The 20,142-nt window shown below is 43.4% G+C and overlaps 1 protein-coding gene across 1 annotated transcript in view; it reads left to right on the forward strand.

Annotated features, from left to right (window-relative positions):
- Nucleotides 1-14,040, forward strand: part of foxi2 (forkhead box I2) — a 65,858-nt gene extending 51,818 nt beyond the window's left edge. The window contains exons 2-5 of the mRNA XM_041183654.1: nt 10,174-10,371; nt 10,586-10,793; nt 11,665-12,250; nt 13,478-14,040. Coding sequence (XP_041039588.1) covers nt 10,174-10,371; nt 10,586-10,793; nt 11,665-12,250; nt 13,478-14,040 — 1,555 coding nt within the window. The remainder of the gene's footprint in view (nt 1-10,173; nt 10,372-10,585; nt 10,794-11,664; nt 12,251-13,477) is intronic.
- The last annotated feature ends 6,102 nt before the right edge of the window (nt 14,041-20,142 follow it).

Raw genomic sequence — 20,142 nt, forward strand, 5'->3', positions numbered from 1 at the left:
TTGCACCCAGCAGGAAAAAGCAATTGTTGCAGTTCACCCATGCGCTCTTTGAACATTTGCCATTGCCTATCCACTGTCATCCCTTTAAGTAACGTTTCCCAATCCATCATAGCCAACTCGCTTCTCATACCATCATAGTTTCCTTTATTCAGATTCAGGGCCCTAGTCTCAGAATCAACTACGTCACTCTCCATCTTGATGAAGAATTCTATCATATTTTGGTTGCTCATCCCCAAGGGGCCTCGCACAACTGCATTACCAATTATTCCTTTCTCATTACACAATACCCAGTCTAGGATGGCCTGTTCTCTAGTTGGTTCCTCAAAGTATTGGTCCAGAAAACCATCCTGTATACACTCCAGGAATTCCTCCTCCATGGTCTTGTTACTAATTTGATTTGCCCAATCTTGTTACTAATTTGATTTGCCCAATCTATATGCAGATTAAAGTCACCCATAATTAAAGATGTTCCTTTATTGCATGTTTCTCTAATTTCCTGTTTAATGCCATTGCCAACATCACCACTACAGTTTGGGGGTCTACATACAACCCCCACTAACATTTTTTGCCCCTTAGTGTTTCTCAGCTCTACCCATACAGATTTCACATCATCGGAGCTAATATCTTTCCTCACTATTGCGTTAATTTCCTCTTTAACCAGCAATGCAACTCCACCACCTTTTCCTTTTTGTCTGTCCTTCCTAAATACTCAATATATCTGGATGTTCGGTTCCCATCCCTGGTTACCCTGCAGCCATGTCTCCGTAATCCCGACTATATCATACCTAGTTACATCTATTTGCGCAGTTAATTCATCCACTTTATTGCAAATGCTCCTCACATTAAGACACAAAACCTTAAGGCTTGTCTTTTTAACATTACTTGTCCCATTTCCACTACTTTTCACTAAGGCCCTGTTTGATTCTTGCCCTTGATTTCCCTGCCTATCACTTTTCTTATTCCCCCTTCTGTCTTTTGTTCTTGTCCTTGATTCCCCCTCTTCTAACTCCTTGCACAGGTTCCCATCCCCCTGCCATTTTAGTTTAAACCGTCCCCAACCACTCTAGCAAATATTCCCCCTAGGACATCAGTCCCGGTCCTGCCCAGGTGTAACCCGTCCAGTTTGTACCAGTCCCACCTCCCCCTGAACCGGTCCTAATGCCCCAGAAATCTGAAACCCTCCCCCTCTCTTCAATCTCTTCAAATATTCAAATGTTCTCTGTAAATAGAAACTGTAAAAAACTAAAGGAGGAGAAAATGTAGTAATTGAAGCTATAGTCTTTCTTACTGCCTATCGGGGTCACGTGATTGTTCTTGGAGTATCCGACCTATGAGCTGTAAGCGTGTGTAATCTAGGGGGTGGGGCTTTACTTGTTGAGGACCTGATACAAGCATGTAGCATCTGAAAAGCTCTCTGTAATAGTTTCTTGTTGAAACCTATCCGGTACATCAAGTCATTACAGATACTGTGGCCAATTGTCATGGCCATACTACCACTTCTGGTAATTCACTACGCATTGGCAATAGAAACCTGAGACCTCCCTCATCACACTCAGCAGTACCCTTATCTGGGGGGTCTTGTGGCACAGTGGGTAGTGTCCCCATCTCTAAGGCTGATATTCCGGGTTAGAGGTCCTAGGTCCGCATGACCAACCTCGTGACTTGATGGCTGCAGAAGTTGTGTGTGGCCAAACAGGTTGATTATTAGCCTGTAAATCCTTATGATTATGCTTATGGCAGGCGATAAGAATGGGAAAGTTTCCTGGTCAGTGTGGTAACTGCAATGCAACAAACTTCCCATGTTATAAGACTCCAGCTGCAAACTTTTGCCATGGGCTCTGTGGCAAGCATCCTCCTTGCTTTGTGGGGCTGTTGGAGAAAAAAGCAGTACTATTAGTCATTGAGGTAGCCTCAAAAATGGCCTTTCTAAAACCTGGTGACTGTTGTACTCTTATGATTTAGGTGTCTTTTGCTCTAAGGCTCTCTAATGTCAGAAAGATATCGATAAGATCTGCTGACATTTGCAACTGCTGTTGGCAGTCCTGCTCCACATGAACATCATTCCCTGAGTACTCACTTTTGTTTAAATAACTGTACTTACATTAATATTTCTGATGAAGTTGGATATGATGCAATAAGCCCCTGGCCACCAAAACAATTTCTGCCTTGCTAACACAACAACAACTTGCATTTACATGCTGCCTTTAATGTAGGGCAAACCTACATTAGAGTCATTATCAAACAAAATTTGATACCACATAAAGTGACACTAGGACAGGTGGCCAAAGCTCAGTCAATGAGTTTGGTTTTAATAATGGATTAATGGAGGAAAGAAAGGCAGAGAGTTGGAGAGGTTTAGGAAAAGAATTCCAGAATTTTGGGCCTAGCATACCAAAGGCAACAGAGATTTGAGCTCCATTTATATTGCATGCGAGCTGGGCTAGTGCCAACAGCAACTTGCTTTTATATAGTGCCTTTAATGTGGAAATATATTCCAGAGTGCCTCACACAAGCAGTATAAAAAAAAGGGGACAAGTCAAGGAGAGATTAAGAGGATTGACCAAAAGCATAAGCACAGAGATGCTTTATGAGCAGGATCTTAAAGAAGGAAGGGAAGGTAGAGAGGTCGAAGGGTTTAGGGAAGGAATTACAAGATGCAAGGCAGCTGAAGGCATGGCCAGCAGTGGCGAGGGGAGAGTAAGAGAAAAGAAAGGCTTGTATTTATACAGAACCTTTCAGAGCCTCAGGACATCCCACTGCATATTACAGACAATGAAGTACTTTTGAAGTGTAGTCATCATTGTAGGAATGTAGAGCTCAGGAGGATTGGGGTTTGTAGGGCAGGGGGAGGTTACAGAGATAGGGAAGGGTGAGGTCTGGAGGAATTTGAAAACAAGGAAGAGAATTTTAAATTGGAGGTATTTGGGGACTGAAAGCCATTGTAAGTTAGCAAGGAAATGAGTGATGAGTAAGGGGTCCTCAGTGTGCAATAGTATGTAGGCAATAGCGTTTTAATTGAGTTCCAGAGTTTGGAGGTTGGGAGACTGGTCATGACAGCATTGGATTAGTCAAGTCTGGGAATGACAATAACATTGCTGGAAATGCTCTGATTATAACTGAATAGGACAACAGAGAAAAGGCATTAAAGGATAATGATATGGTTGAACATGTAAAAGGCTGCTGAAAGGTCAAAATGGACAAGGAAGGAAAATCCAGATCCCAATGTCCAAATCACACACGGAAGGTGACAACACCCAAGCAAAGGTGTCAATTTTTCTCAGAGGACACCCTGTAAATGAAATGAGCCTTGACTGTCAGTTGCTTGCAGTGGTGTTCTTGAGGGAGTTATAGTCCTGTATTTTTGTATCAGAGGCTCTAATGGAGCAGTGAGAGGCATTGACAAAAGCTGCTGTAAAATGGTTCTCCAGACACATTATGTTCATAGAGTAAAGTGGGTGGTATGGTGGTGCAGTGCTGCATCATAGCTCTAGGGACCCGGTTCAATACTGACCTCGGGTGTATGTCTGTGTGGAGTTTGCACGTTCTCCTTGTGTCTGTGTGGGTTTCTGCTGGGTGCTCCAGTTTCCTCCCACTATCCAAAGATGTGGATTGGCTACAGTTAAGGTGGGCCCTGTGATGGGCTGGCATACTGGCCTGGGTGTACTGTGCCCATTGACTGTTGAGAAAGGCTCTGACTCCCCTGAATTGGATGAAGTGGTTCTGGAGAAATGGGTTGAGTGAGAATATCCTGTGAGTTTCCTAGCTTTGGGAAAGTGGACAGGATGCCAAAGTTGTTTAAATTAGCCTCAGGATCCCTACATTTGGCAGGGGAGGGGCAGGAACCAGGATTCCCACTCCTGGTTATTATTTACAAATAGACTAGAACTACCTACCTACTGGAGCTATGCAGTTGTGAAGATCACGGTAAATTGACCTCAGCTGAGATGCTGTCTTCTGACAAAATAGTTAGCCGAAGCTCATTATCAAGGCTCCATATTAATAATAAGTACATGGACAAGGTATTGGAGGATGACCAATAACTGTGGAACTGTATCCTGCAAATTCCACCAGAGGGATGGTGAATAGAGAACATTGGAAAAGGATATGCTTCTAAGGCACCTTCAAAAATCTATAACCTAACATATACTAACTGTAAAATGTATTATAGAGGATAGTAATCCCATTTCAATATTATTTTTTTTTAAACTTGAAAGCACTTCAAGTTCCTTTTGACTTGTGCTATTCTGTTCTGAAGGTGAGAGTTAAATGTAAAACATGTTAGTTGTAATTGGCTGAAAACCCCAAAGGCCACTTCTTCTGACAAGGTGATGCCCAATTGCTCTAAAGGTTGATAGGGTCAAACTTCCTAAACACACTGAGGTTAAACTCTGCCATCATTACCTTCTGCCAAATGCAAGAGTCCAATTGCCCAATGATTTACTCACCAACAGATAGAGCAGCAAGTTGCACCTAATGCAGAATATTCAATGATGGTAGTAAAGCACTCAGCTACTTCATACAAATAGAAATAACTACACAAGCTGCAGTGAGTGAAATGCATGCCATTTATTTTTGTGCTTTTTTCTGTTATTATTGACATTCATAAAAGGAAGTGCTGACAAACTCACCCCAATCATTTGGCAAATTGATCCAATAAGAGGAACACAGTTGAAGCTTTTGTGTTGCATTGAGCAAGCTGATCTCAGCCAGGATAAAGACTGCAGTTCCACTGTGTCAGGGGCTACCAAGAAGACTTGCATTTATACAGTGCTTTTCACAAGCTCAAGAAATCCCAGTGGTCTTTACAGCCAATGAAGCACTTTCAAAGTGTAGTCACTGTTGTTCTGTGGGAAATGTGGCAGCCAATTTGTGCACAGCAAGGTCCCACAAACAGCAGTGAAGCAGGATTGTGAATAGGGTGGAAGGCAGGAAAAATTAAATGACAAATGAGTTGAAGGTGCAGGACCAAAAAGAGTGACAGTAGGGCAAGTAAAGAAACAAAAAATAATATTAACTCTTGTTTCTCTCTTCACAGATGTTGCCTCAACTTTTGGGTATTTCCAGCATTTTCTGCTCCTATTTCAGATTTCCAGAATCTGCAACATTTCGTTTAAGTACTTTAGAAATATAATAGAAATCTGGCAGTCAATTTGCAGACAGTTCTCCCCAATGTTTTGGCTCATATTTATTTCTTAACAAACACCATTAAAATAGATAATCTAGTCATTATTATATTGCTCTTTGTGGAAACTTGCTGTGAGAAAATTGACTATCACATTTCATACATTACAACAGTGGCTACGCCAGCGCAGCCTTGATGGGCTGAATGGCCTCCTTCTGTGCCGTTAAAATTCTGTGATTCTGAGATTCATTGGCTGTAAAATCCTTTACGATGCCCCGAGGTCATGAAAAGTGCTACATAAATTCAACTGTTCATTTGTGTAAACAGCAATACGATAATTGCCAGATAATCTGATTTTATGATGCTGGTTGAGGGATAAATTTTGTAACAGTGCTATGGGATCATCCACCTGAGAGGGCAGATGGGGGCCTCGGTTTAACTTCTAAAAGGCAGTCTCTGGTGTGGTATTGAATGAATGCTGCACTGAAGCGTCAGACTGAGTTATACGCTTAAATCACTGGAGTGGGATTTGAACACACACCCTTCTGATGCAAAGCCAATAGTGTTACCACAAAGGCAAGTCTAACACAGGAAAACAGACAGAGGCCATTCAGCTAATCATCCTTGTGTTAGCTCTTTGAAAAGAGTTACCCAATTAATCCCCCTTCCCCACTCTTTCCCCATCGCCTTGCAGTGTTCCCCCTCTTTTTATGTATGTATCCAACTCCCTTTCGAAAGTAACTATTGAACTTGCTTCCACTGCCCTTTCAGACTGAGCATTCCAGGTCAGAACAATTGGCTGTAAAACAATTTGGCTCACAGTTTTGAGCTCCTGAGAAGAAATGAGGTAGGAGACAGTTGGGTAATTTTTGAGTGGTAACACAGAAAATATGTTATATACGTAGATAATTATGATCGGATGCTTGTAACTTAATCCCAGAGTTCAGATGGTGTTCATAAACCACAGCAGTTTGGCAGTCCCAGTTTACATTGTTAGCTCAACCACTCAATTAGGTAATAGTTATATGAGTGACTTCCAGCTTTCACCATAGTCCTGGTATTAAAACTATGCTTTTTTTTAATGAAAAGTCTTTCCCTTGTGTTTTAAGTGCTACAGAAATTATGCTAACGTTTCCCAAAGTACCAATCTAACCGAATGCAAAAATAGGCTTAAAACCCACATGAAATTATGAACGAAAAGATTCCCATTAATTTAAGGAAATTGCCACTTGCCTTGTCCTAGCCTTGTCCTTTTTATACTGGGGGAGTTTAAAACCTGGATCTAAGGAGCTCTACTTTTAGCAGAGAAATCTTTGTTTGCATCCGACCGTGGTATACTATTTAAGGGCTGTGCGAGCAACTGGGAAATTCGCCGGGTAACACTGACATCCAGTCCAGCGAAATATTCAAATCCTTTCCAGTGATACTTAGAAAATAAATGCGCAACTTGTTTAAACACTGCCATCGGACATTGAGCCATTTTCGTTAAAAGAGGAGCTGCGGATTCTCAGAGACTGAGCGTATGATTAATCCTCGTTTCCTGTAACACTCCAGACCAGTGAAACGGTGAGGCATTGGGGCTGAACACGTCAGGGTCACTTGTTTGGCTGACTGAATGTAGTCCAATTCTGCTCTTATTACATGGGACTCAGACTCGCGCTTTGGGAATCACATACCGTCCAAATTTCTCATCAAAATTATCGCTGATAATTATTTTCGATGAGATTTGTATCTAGTTATTTTCCGACCCGAACAGAAACACATTGAAAGTGAGTCATTTTTAAGATTCTGTCGGCAAAAAGGGAACAATTTATGAGTTTTTTTCTCTCCAAAACTGGAGGAAATTCTCTGCTGTCAAAACCCCCCATTTGTTTGGTTCGGGTTTCACATCCAAAATCCCACTTGTGAAGATATAAATCAAATGTTGCCGTTCACGGGCGCTTACGAATCTGCAAATCCCTGGCTGGCTGGCTGCCTTTACGAATTATGTGACCATTTGTTTTAATCAATTGAAGGCTGTATAACATTTTAATCTTCGTCCATGTTAAACTTACACTGCGTAGGTTAAACGTTATTATTTTAGTTAATGCATATGTATATTTTTTAATTTTTGGAGCGGGTAAACACGAAATCGAGGTGAATTTAATGAGGAAACGACCACCCTCAACAGAACATCAGTTGTTTCGGTTGAGAGACAAACGCCTTTAAAGCCGAGGACGATTAAACAGAAACAGTTACTATCGTTTCTGTTCGTACCGAAATCAATCAAAACAAATCGGGGCCAGTGGTTGCCATAGATTGAAAAATGTGCTTTTTGTGTGTGTGTGTTGTTTCGAAGGGTGTGAAAATAACCAAGGGGCATGAAACGAATCCGAAATGTAGAATTGGACCAAGGTTGCTGTGTGTGTGTGTGCATGTGTGTGTTGAATAGGGGTGCCGCACCAAACTAACATGATAAATGGTGAGGGTGCTTCTTGGAAATGGGAGACGGTGGGGGTGTGGGGATGGACTGTGTTTTGTGGTGCGCTCTGTTCTTTGATAGGAAGTGTTTATTCAGCGGATTTAAGTTTCAAAAAGGTACTGGAGAGAGAGGCAAACGGGCGAGGGCTATGATGAACTTTAGAGAGACATTGCTCATTTAAAAAAAAACATAGGAAATCGCGGTTTATTTTTATGATTGGACGAATTAGTTTACAAGATTTTGAGTGGCGGGGAGAAATTCCCCGCATTACAAAATCCGATCTGGTCGTTCTAACCTCAGAGATTCAAACTACCCCCCACCAACCACAGCCCCCCCCCCCCCCCCCCCCCATCACTAATGTGTCGCTGATGGTTTTAACCTTAGTCCGATGTCCTTTTATTAAAAGAGTATTAATTGGAATCCATCTGGTCTCTTTAGCATGAGAGTCGATCGATAGCAGATTTAGCCTCCAGTTTGCAACGATTTTAAACTCTTTACTGGATCCTCTGCGTCGGGTCAGTTTTGACTGAACCGGCCTCTAAAAGTGAGAACAGGTGACTGTGTTTGCGCTGCTAGTCTCTGCCAGACCAGGTTTTATGCTGCACCTTCTGGTTTCTCATTCTCGCTCCATTGCCCTTAAACGGAAGAATCTGCTTCTATTTTATCTGTCAGGTCTCTGTGCAGCACCCAAACCGTTTTACATTGCCTACTTTTTTCCATGGCCTGTTACTTAATACTGGAGTCCTAATGATTAATGTGGCGAGTTAAAACACGGGGGACAAGTGCATTTATGCGCATAAGTTATGATCTTTTTCAAAGTCAAATATCACACACATATATATGTGTGTGTGTATATATATATATATACGCACACACGTGTATGTATGCCGGAAGACTAAATGGACATGCGGTGATTAATTTAAGCATCATATTTCAATAATTATCGCCCGTTTTGACAATCGACACTTCCCAAACCTCGTCTCCTTTCGCTTGTACAAAATAGATAAAATCATTCCATATATATTGTGTCGAACATGTAAATGTCAACCTTATTTTTGTCCTTTCTGCTGTATCGCAATGTACCAATGCCTGGGTAGAAATCAGCTTACAACTCAGGTTATAAGTGGCAGTTTTAATCTCCTAAACAATCAGTTAGTTTTCTGCGCCGTTTGATGTGGGGCTGAATGAAGAGTGGCAGGGTGAATCCATTCCGAGGAAGTGTGTAGGTTTACGGGTGCGCCTTGATAATTGTCCACTTATCCCGTGTGTGACTCCAGTACACACTTTCCAAACTATCCGCAGAATTATGAACACACTTTGACATTGAAACATATACGATTCTGAGGGCACTTGATAGGATGGGTACCGGGAGGTACCCCTTCTGCGTGAGGCTAGAACTAGGGGACACTGCTTAAGACTAAGAGGTCTCATTTTTAAGATGGGGGTGAGGAGAAATTTTTTCCCCTCTCTGGTCTGTGGAATTCTCTTCCCCAGAAAGCAGTGGGGACTGGGTCATCGAATTTGTTCAAAGCTGAGTTAGGTTTTCGATAGACAAGGGAGTGAAGGGAGGGTTATTGAGAAAAGTGGAGTTGAGGCTACATTCAGATCATCTTTTGGAATGGCGGAGCAGGTTCGAAGGGCCGAGTTGGCTACTCCTAAATCCTATGTTCCAATGGCCGTGGAAAGAATTCATTTTCAAATCTCACCCCACTTTCTATATATTTTGCTGATGGAAGTGTAACATTTGACACAACTTGTTTTTAAAGAGAAAACTTGTCTTTTTACAGACTCCAGATAGACGCGGCCTGCGTGCGTCCTTTTTTTAATATTAGGAGTTATGTTTGCTTATATTAATCTCTAATTTTGGATAGCATTGTGCTCGCTGTTAAGAGAAGGCAGCTAGTCTCGGAACAACTCACTGGCTGCTGCTGTATAAATGCCGCTATACTCGTATAAAAGTTCCTTGCTGGTTAGCAATGCTCCTAAGTGTGGAAAACGTTTTTGACTTATCCAACACCCGGCCAGCTACCCCCAGTCGGAACAGGCTAATCAATTAATTCTCTCCCAATTAATCATAACATTGATTTTCTGTATTATTAGTCATGAATAAACTCTTGGTTGGAACTGGATCCGTGACACTTATGTTATAAAAACCATATGTAAGTATATTTGTGGCCCTTTTAAAACAAATTAAGTTGTGATGGAGGTGACCGAATTAATCAGAACAATGTTTCTATTAACCTTGTTAAGCGGTGTGAGCTATTAAGATAACATGTAAAGCCATGCATATTAACACTGGTGCTAAAAAAAAATACCCACGAGTGGTACATCTTTGACCGAGACATTATTTTCTTCATTAACAAAAACACTATTTTTGCCAACTCTGTTCGCAAAGGGCTAAATGCCAGTAAAATAAGATTCCAGACGAATTTTTAAATTTTAAATTTTGTTCTCTATTCTATTGAACCTAAAGACATAGAATATATACTTTTTGGTTTTAAACAATTAACTCTTCCATATTGCGGGGTGTCTGACGGCGGAACTTTAATTTGCTGGTGTTTATTTCCACCATGTATTTATATCCAAACAGCTTCAAGACAAACCGAATCCACGCTGAAGTACACCTGCAGCCACAGGCTTTGTCGATTGAGCAAGAGTTTAACACTCAGTCCCAGTTCCACACCTTTGTGGCTTTAGCCAACGGTGCTTTCTGTAACATTTCAAACAGTTCCTCTCCGCCAAACGGGCTTGTATTTTGTCTCCAGATATTTGTAATTAACATTCTTGTGTAAATACCATTCCCTCCCCTCAAAACGATTTTAATAAATGAACAGGATTTAAAAAAAAAATGCTGGTTAGAATCGGTCGATAAACTATCTTATTCTTGTTGTGTCTGAGATGATAACCCACTGCTCCCTAAAAACCTACCGTCCTGACCAAGCTTGTGGTCACCTGTCCCAACATCTCTTTTATGTGGCTGGCTGTTAAATGTTGTTTGGCAGTGTTGCCGCGCAGCGCCACGTTGGCCGCTCAAAGCGCTATGTGAGTTGTGCAGGTTTGTTGCAGGTCGAAACCGGGGTCAATTCGCCCTTTACCGTCTGGCGCTTTCTTCAGCGACCCTGCCCCAACCTGGGTGATGCCCACAGAAGGGGATTGGGGCACCAGGAGTTCTCTAAAACCAGAAGTAAACGTGATTATGTGGCAAATTCGGTGAGATAGCTAAGGGGCAGATAGAGTTCTTCTGGGTATCTCTCCAAATACCCAGTCCTTTTGGAGGTTAATTGTGGAAAGTTAAACGTCCGGGTGTATGGATTAAGGTTAACTCGCCCCTTCGTAAATTCGGTTTTGAACAGGGTACCGCCCCTGAACTGCAAAGATTCGGGCGTGTATAATCAGCGCTGCTCAAAAAGTTTCCTGCCTTCACTTGGAAGAGGTTGAATCATGATCGAGTCAGGCGATAAAGCCGATATATAAAACACAAACTTTTGTTAAGGAGCAAACTCGAAGACACAGATAAAACCTCTCATGGATCTTAACAGAGGTCGTCTTGTCTTTTTTTTAAAAAAAATCTCGTTGGTTCAGTGAAACAAACAGCAAAACTCCTTGCCCCGAAAGTTTTGCTTTTCGAAATGTCTGAGGCAGTTTTGAGAGGTGATTAAAGGTGTTTTTCTTTTCATTGTGTGGCACAGATTGTTCCACTTTACAGACAGCTCTCGGCGAGGGACAATGAATTGAATGAATGGCCCTCCGTTTCTTTCCTGGCGTCTGATTGGTGATCTGTCATTGCTTTTCCACCTCCACCCCCCCTCTCTCTCTCACTCACTCACTCTCTCTCTCTCTCTCTCTCCAAATACCTCCCCTCTTTCAGTATCTAGCTTGCAACTGGCTGTTGGAGAGGGGTGGGGGGAGAGACAGAGAGAGGTGGGTAGAAGGTCTATATGACACCCTGTGGCCCCCGGGCGATGCTGATTTCTAGATAAGGTCTATAAATAAAGCAGCTCTAGCATTCCTTCGCACCTGTCGTTGGAAGAACCTCGTGACGGTCTCTTTCCCGCACACCCTCTTTCCCCCGGGCTGGCAGGGCTGGATTATGAACTCTGCTGCTGCTTTACATGCCAGCTCCCCTCAGCTCCGTCCCAAAGCAGGGCAGCAAGCCTCCGACATGTCAGTCTACTGCGAGAACTTCAACAGGTACCACCACCAGCAGAGCCTGCACCCCTCGCCCAGGCCGGCCAACTACCCGCTGGGGGAGTACCACGGGGCGGCCAACCCTTACCTGTGGCTCAACGGACCGGGGGTCAGCGGCTCGCCGCCTTACCTGGGCGGCAACAACCCGGGCCCCTTCGCCGGCCCTTCCTACGGCGGCCAGAAGCAGTTCCTGGGCGGCTCCTCGGGTTTCGGCGGGGGCGAGCTCGCCTGGCTCTCCATCAGCAGCCAAGAGGAGCTGCTCAAGCTGGTCAGGCCCCCTTACTCCTACTCTGCCCTCATTGCCATGGCGATTCAGAACGCCCCGGACAAGAAGCTGACCCTGAGCCAGATCTACCAGTACGTGGCCGAGAACTTCCCCTTCTACAAGAAGAGCAAGGCGGGCTGGCAGAACTCCATCCGGCACAACCTCTCCTTGAACGACTGCTTCAAGAAGGTGCCCAGGGACGAGGACGATCCAGGTGAGAGTCGGCCCTCCACTCATTTCCTTTCACTCCTAAGACTGAAGGCAGGGGAACCATTCGGCCCGTCGTGTCTGTGCCAGCACTTTGGAATTAATGAATTCCCCCCCCCCCCCCCACCACCACCACCACCACCATCCCCTCAGCCCTGCACACATGTTAAATCGTGTATGTACCATATCCGAGAGGGAATGAGACCCTTGGCCACGGGGGAGAAGGTGGGGAGGGTGGCACTGGGTGAATTGCTCAGACGGGGTGGGGGTTGGGAGGTGGGGGGGGGGTGGTGGGTGAAGCTGGAGCAGGCGCGATGGGCCGAACGACGGCCTCCTGCTGGCGCTGTAACACTTTTCTCTCTGCTATACCTTTACTTCATTCGACGAGCCTGTCACTCACGGCTCTACAGTTTGAAAACCTGGCAGCGCGAACGCGTCCCAATAGGATCATCACCTCCGCTGGCGGTGAATCGATTCCCAATACTAGCCCGTAAACCTCGAATCACACTGTCACCCTGCTCCCCCTCCTCCCCCATGTATTTAAACCGAAGAATTTGCAAAGCCTCCAACGTATACGAGTCCAAAAGAGAGAGAAAAAAACCCCCCAGAGGGTTAGAAATTGAGAATTTCGAAAGGTTTTGCGGCCACCTTGTTGTTTGGCCGAGCGATCTTCATGGCGAGGTGTCCGGGGAAAGTTTCCTCCCAGCTGAAACACTCCCTTCAAAACACTCCTGCTTACTCGGTCAGGCCGGTGTTGTTAGTCAAAGTCAACATGTTCCTTATTTTACACAACAGCAGGAGGGGAGCCAGACCCCGAGACTTGCACTGCACTGGGGACTCACTATCAACTTTCAGAAGAGATCGAGGTTAAATGGAATATGGAAAGCGGGCATTTGTTAGAAAGCCGAATGGGCTCCTCCTGTGCTCTCAGACTCTGTAGCTTGGGTTATGATTTTTGCATTATTCCCCAACACTGGTTCGGTCCCACCAGCGCTTGCTAGCCCACCCTCGTAACTCCGTAAACCGCCAATTTTACCGTTGATCTTTATTCACTGCTTATTTTGAGAATTTGATGTAATTCGCACCCCTCGTCTCTCCCAAAATATGTCCCCTCCCCCCTCCCCTCCCCTCCCTTGTTAGAAGTTGTTTACTGCAATGATATATATGCGGGTGCTGCAAAAGCAAGCTCACAGTAAATTGGGATTTCTTTTCCTCTTCTGTTTTGAACGAGCAGGGAAAGGGAATTACTGGACCCTCGACCCCAACTGCGAAAAGATGTTCGACAATGGTAACTTTCGCAGGAAGAGGAAGCGGAGAACTGACTCCAACCCGGGCCTCGGGGGGTCGCTCATTGCCAAAATCCAGGACAGTCCAGGGCCTCCCGGCCTGAAGATGACCGACAGCCCGCCGCTGTTGCTCGAAGCCACCTCGCCGGAGCCGGAACACTCCCGGGGCTCCACCGACGACCCGAAACCTTCCACGCCCTCGTCCAGCCCTTGTCTGAACAGTTTCTTCAGCAGCATGACAGCCATCGGCAGTGGTCCCATCAGCAGACAAGTGTCAATGGGACTTGCCAATGACTTACTCCAGAGGAATGTGTCCGGACTCGGTTCCTATTCCTCCAACAGTAGCTTGTCCTCGCAGGAAGCCACCGAGCTGACGGACGCCTTTCACTTAAATCGCGCGGGTTATTACAACTCTTTCTCGGGGGGGCAGACAAACCAGTTCAACAGTCACTTCTACAACAGCTTCAGCGTCAACAGTTTGATTTATCCCCGGGAAGGCACGGAGGTCTGAGGAAAGAAACACACAGGTCGTGTGGAAAGTGAAGAGTTCAACCCGCTATCGACAACTTCACACGCTCCCCATCTTCAATCTCTCTCCAACCGCACTCTCTCCACCTGTTTCGCTCTTTTTAAAAAGAATCTTAAATCGTTCTCTCTCCACCTTCAATCACACTCTCTCTATCTTCAATCTTTCTCTTTCTCGCTCTCTCCATCTTCGAACTCACTCGCAGCTCACTAATCAGAACTTTTGCATAGCTTTTACCTCTCACTAATCAGAACTTTTGCATAGCTTTTACCTCTCACTAATCAGAACTTTTGCACAGCTTTTACCTCTCACTAATCACAACTTTTGCACAGCTTTTACCTCTCACTAATCACAACTTTTGCACAGCTTTTACCTCTCACTAATCACAACTTTTGCACAGCTTTTACCACCCCCACCCGACTTCTCTGAAAATTACCCGCATTTTGGTTTACTTTACTCTGTTTACTGATATATTTTGTATGAAATGCAGTGACTGAAGGGTTTGGAACGATCCCGCACTGAGTGTTAGGTTGAAGCGCCCGAAGATGTTTGAGTGAACGATATTCGGTCTGTTCTGGCTGTGTTGCTGTAAGATGGTGCTACCACAGTTTGTGTGTTTAATGTTGAAAGATCTGAGCAGCCTTTGCGGACGATTGACATCAAAATGTACAATTTGGCTGTAGGATTGTCTAAAGTGACGAAAAATATCCCATTGGTGCTGAAATTAGACTCCCTTTAACCGGACATAAATTTCTCTGCTATTAAAAACAGAAAATGCTGGAAAAACCTCAACAGATCTGGCAACATCTGTGGAGAGAGAGAGAGAGAGAGAAACATTTAAAGTTTCAAGCCCCAGTATGACTTCTTTGGAACTTTCTCTAGATTTTTCTCCAGATTTCTCTAGACTTTTTTCATAAGAACCCTGTAATGAACAGTTAAAACAGTGACCTCCTTCACCTCCCACTAGTACTGGGCTATCACATAAACATGTTTCCCACGGTGAAAGTCTGTTAACACATACTTAAGGAAGAAAATACCATATTTTTAACAATACCATTATACTAACAGAAATGGAAATAAGCTCATTGGTTATACTGCGTGTAAATTATGTTTCTGATGAAGTTGTAGTTATATTTATATATCTTTATAAAATTTTGTAAATTAATTGTTGCAGTTTTAGAACGTTTAAAAGTGTATTAAAGAAATGGGGAGGGGAGGGAGGGGGGGGGGAGACTTTGAAATATAAAAAAAAAGTGCAGATGTCTTGTCCTGTGTGCTGCATTTTAACAAGACTGGGGCTGTAAGTTAAATTTGGTTTCTTAAGATTTTCAAAAAAAAAACGTTAAAAGGAAAGACAGATGAAAAAAGAGTTTGCTGTTCTCTTTGCCCTCAGCTAGAATTGCCGTCAGTGCGATACCGACCAAGGGAAGGTATTTTTCATCCGACAGTGAATGAAGAGGTGATTATTAGCAGTCATTTGCAAAAGCCGTTCAGGTCAACCAAAGCTTGCTTTGTAGTGCCTCAGTTATTAACTTAAATACCAACAACTTGCATTTATGTGGCGCCTTTCACCCAGTAACAGATCTCGAGGCGCTTCACTGGAGCGCTATCGATCAGTGGAACGAAAAGAGCGTCTCAGTGGCGGAAAATGTCAGAGACTACTTGGCAGAAGGTAAACTTAGAGGCAAGATAAAGTCAAGTTTTTAAATTGCGACCAGGAAAATGGTACCAATTGCACATGTCTGTATACAGTTAAACGTGTCGAGACAGGATAGAATGCGGCATGGGTTATTTTTTTGTATTGAAATAAAATGCCTTCTGAATGGAAAAAAAAATAAATTGGCAGCTGGCTTTTAAATGACCTTACTGTTTCAGTGACAAAGATAACCTTGCTCCACTCTCTGCCCCTCTCTTTTATATAAAAAAATGTCCATCCAGCGATTTTTTTAAAAAAAACTGTTGAATTTTAAAGAGTTTTCATTTAATGGGATCGGCTCCATCGGAACCGCCCAGGCTATTAGGCAGGCGTCAGGTTGAGACTAAATGACGTTAGGCATCATCTGCACAACAATTGCGAACTATTTAAATTATCCCTCGGGGAGCTCTTTTTAAAAGGCAGACGACCCACAACAAGAGGCTCCTTAGGCACTCATTAAAAACATTCTCAACCCCCGAACGCGTTGAATGCCAAACATTTCATTATAGGATCCTGATTTACTTTGGGCGCTTCATGTTTCCGAGGTCTGTTTCCCTGACCCACCCCCCGCCACCCAAAGCCTCAGTTCAAATGATAGCGCTTCCCTATTGAAACTTCCCGGTAATTCGCCAAGAATTATCACCAAAGTGGTCCTAGTATATAACATAACGAAATAGGAGCAGGAGCAGGCCATTCAGCCCTTCGAGCCAGCTCCACCATTCAATGAGATCATGGCTGCACTATCCCCAAACCCCTTCATGTTTTTAGTATGTAGAATTCCAACAGTCTTGACCATATTCAGGCACTGAGCCTCCACAACCTCTGGGGCAGAGAATTCCAAAGATTCACCACCCTCTGAGTGAAGAAACCCCTCATGGTAGTCCTAAATGGCCTGCCCTTTTATACTGAGACTGTGAGCCCTGGTTCTAGTCCTCCCCCCCCACCCCCAAAAAAAACACCCATAAGGCTATAAAAAGAAATGTGTTTTGATAGTTCAGATGGTTTGGGGAGTGGCACTATGATTTACTGTCCCATCACGAACATGCCAAAGTAGCTTCAAAATATAAGTCAAATGGTGACCCTTATGAGGCCTCACATTGTATTGTTTGCCCTTAAGTTTCCTGAGTTTTAGATGTACAGTACATAACTTCCAGGGGATGCAAGGAAGGTTCACTAGATTGAATCCTGGGTTGCCTATGAAAAGAGATGGAGTAGAATGGGTTGATATTCTCTGTGAGTTTACAAAAGTGAGAGGTGATCTCATAGAGTCGATGATGGCACAGAAGGAGCTTATTGGGTGCATGGAGTCTGGCTTTCTGTAGAACAATTCGGTCGGCCCCATTCCCTGCTCTATCACCATAGCCCTGTAAGTTTATTTCCCTCCAATTTCCTTTGGAAATCAATGATCACCACTGTTTCCACCACATTGGTAAGCAATGATTTCCAAGTCATTCCCACTCACCATGCAAAAAGTTCTTCCTTGTGTCTCCCCTGTGTCTCCTGCCCATAACCTTAAATTTGTGTCCCCTAGCCCATGTAGAACAGGGAACAGATTTTCTTTGTCTGCCTTATCTAAAACTGGCATAATCTTGTACACCTCGATCAAACTTCTCTCAACTCCTTAGATACCAGCAGAACAGCTGTAGTTTCTCCAACCTAACCTTGTAGCTAAAACTTCTCATCTCTGGAACCATTCTGGTAAATCTCCTCTGCTCCCTCTCAAGGACCCCCATATCCTTCCCAGAGAGTGATGACCAGAACTGGATGCAATACTCTACTTGTGGCCTAACCAGAGCTTTATAAAGGTTCAGCATAACTTCAAACAACATCTCTATTTAGGAAGTCCAAGATCCCATGCCATTTGCTAACCCATCTCTTAATATGCCCTGCTACCTTCAAAGATCTATGCACATTAACTTGAAGGTCCCTCTGCCCCTGTGCACTCTTTGGAACCTTGCCCTGAAATCTATATTGCCTCTCCCTTTTCCTTGCCAAAATGCATCACCTCACACTTCTCTGTACTAACCACATTTCTGCCTGTTCTGCCAGATCATTTCTTGTTGCAGTTGATTGGTATCATTCTCACTCTCTTGCCTGCAACTTTGGTATCTTGAGAAAATGTTTTTTATTTACTCTATTCCAAGAGCCAAGCAAGATGCTGATCTGTCAAAAAACAGTGGTCTCAGTACTGAACCTTGGGAACACCACTGTCTACTATCCTGCAGTCTGAAAACCAAACAATTAGCATGACTTGCAGTTTTCTGTTCTTAAGCCAATTTTTTTTATCTAAGCTGACACCGACCCTCCTATTCAATGAGCCTCAATTTTGGTAACCAGCCTTTTATGTGGTACTCTCAAACACTTTCTTAAAATCCATATAGACGACATCCATTGCATTCCCTTCAACAATTTTCTCTGTTGCTTCATCTAAAAATTCAGTTGGGTTATTCAAACATGATCTGCCTTTTACAAATCCATGCTGGTTCTCCTTAATTAACTCAAACCTCTCCAAGTCTTTTGAATTTTTTTCCCTCTAGTTATTGTTTCCAAAACTTTACCCACCACTGATGTTAAACTGACTGGTCTGTAGTCCCTAGGATATCCTTACACCCTTTCTTGAACAAGGATATTACATTTGCCACTTTTCAATCCTTTAGCACCTCCCCATTCTTTAAGGAAGATTAGAAAATTATGGCAAATCTTTCCATTGCATCCACAAAAATTAAAAAAAGAAATCTTTCATGGGATGTGGGCATTGCTGGCAGAGCCAGCGTTTGTTGCCCATCTCTAATTACCCTTGAACTATGTTGCTTGCTAGGCTATGTTGGGTGGCAGTTAAGCGGCAAGGACATTATTGTGGGTCTCGAGTCACATGTAGGCCAGACTGGGTATTTCCTTCCTTAAAGGACAATAGTGAACAAGATGGGCTTTTACAAGAATCAACAATAGTTTCACGGTCACTGAGACTAGTTTTATATTCCAGATGTATTTCTTCTCTTGGGAAACTTGGATGTAAGCTGTCCAGAATAGGCAACTTATCCTTTCCAGTGTGTCCTGCCTATCAATTTTCACCTATCCATTACCTCTACCACCTCCATTTCTAATGATATTTTGTCAGCATTCTCTCCCTTACTAAGAACTAAGATACAAAGAACTGATTAATTGTTCTAGCTTTGCCTTGTGTCTCTAAGTCTATATCACACTTTTTGTCCCTAATAGGCCCCACCCCACCTCTTTCTACCCATTTACTGTTTACTTGTTGGTAGAAGGTTTTTGAATTCCTTTTTATGATAACTGCTATTTTATGCTCACATTCTCTCTTTGCCAATCATATCTTCCTCTTCACTTTCTCTCTCAACTTATTGTATTTGGTCTGGTTCTTAATTGACATACATCATACGCTCTTTTTTTGGTTTAAATCATATTCTCTATTTCCTGCAACATCCAAGGAGCCTTGGCTTTGGCTCCCTTAACCTTTCCCTCTTTTTGGATATACCTAGCCTGAACTTGAAACATCTCTTCCTTAAAGATCATCCAATGTTCTGTTACAGTTTTTCGTGTCAGTTTTCGGATGCATTTTACCCCGGCTAGATCCCACTCATCCCATTTACGTTAGCTCTCATCCAATTTAGAAGTTCTTCTTTAGGTTGTGTCTTCTCTTCTCCATTACCAGTCCAAACTTTATGACACAATGATCACTCTTACTCAAGTATTCCATGACAGACACATGGTCCAATTCTCTCTAATGCCTTCACACCTGTCCTGAAGTGTAGTGCCTAGAATTGGATAGAACACTCCAGCTGAGGCTAAACTGGTGTTTTATACAGGTTTATCATAACTCCCTTGTTTATGTATACTATGTCCCTATTAATAAAGCCCAGGATCCCTTGGGCTTTATTAATCACTTCCTAAACATACCCTGCTACCTTCAATGATATGTACTCACCCTGTTGAAGTTGGCCGAACACAAATTAATTACTTTCACTCTGTTATACTCACACCAATTGAAATTTATAATTTCCTGGCTCCTAGTTTAGACCAATGTCTGAGATTAGACAGAGAAAAAAGAAAGAAAAAGAGAAATATGCACCGACCAATCACTCACTTGCTTTTCTGTGATACCCGACTTTGATGTTTTTTCGAATGCAGTCCATCCACTCATATCAGATCTACTCCTAAACCATGAGCAAACTGGCATAGGGTAAATAAAGTCAAGGAGTTAAATGCGTAGCTCAAAGATTGATATGGGAGGAATGGGTTTCAGTTCATGGGGCACTGGCACCAATACTGGGGTAGATGGGAGCTGTTCCAGTGGGATGGGCTTTACTTGAGCTGTGCTGGGACCAGTGTCCTGGTGAATTGAACAACTAGGGCTGTAGAGAGGGCTTCAA

This window comes from Carcharodon carcharias, chromosome 1, assembly GCF_017639515.1.
Source record: "Carcharodon carcharias isolate sCarCar2 chromosome 1, sCarCar2.pri, whole genome shotgun sequence".
Taxonomy (NCBI): domain Eukaryota; kingdom Metazoa; phylum Chordata; class Chondrichthyes; order Lamniformes; family Lamnidae; genus Carcharodon; species Carcharodon carcharias.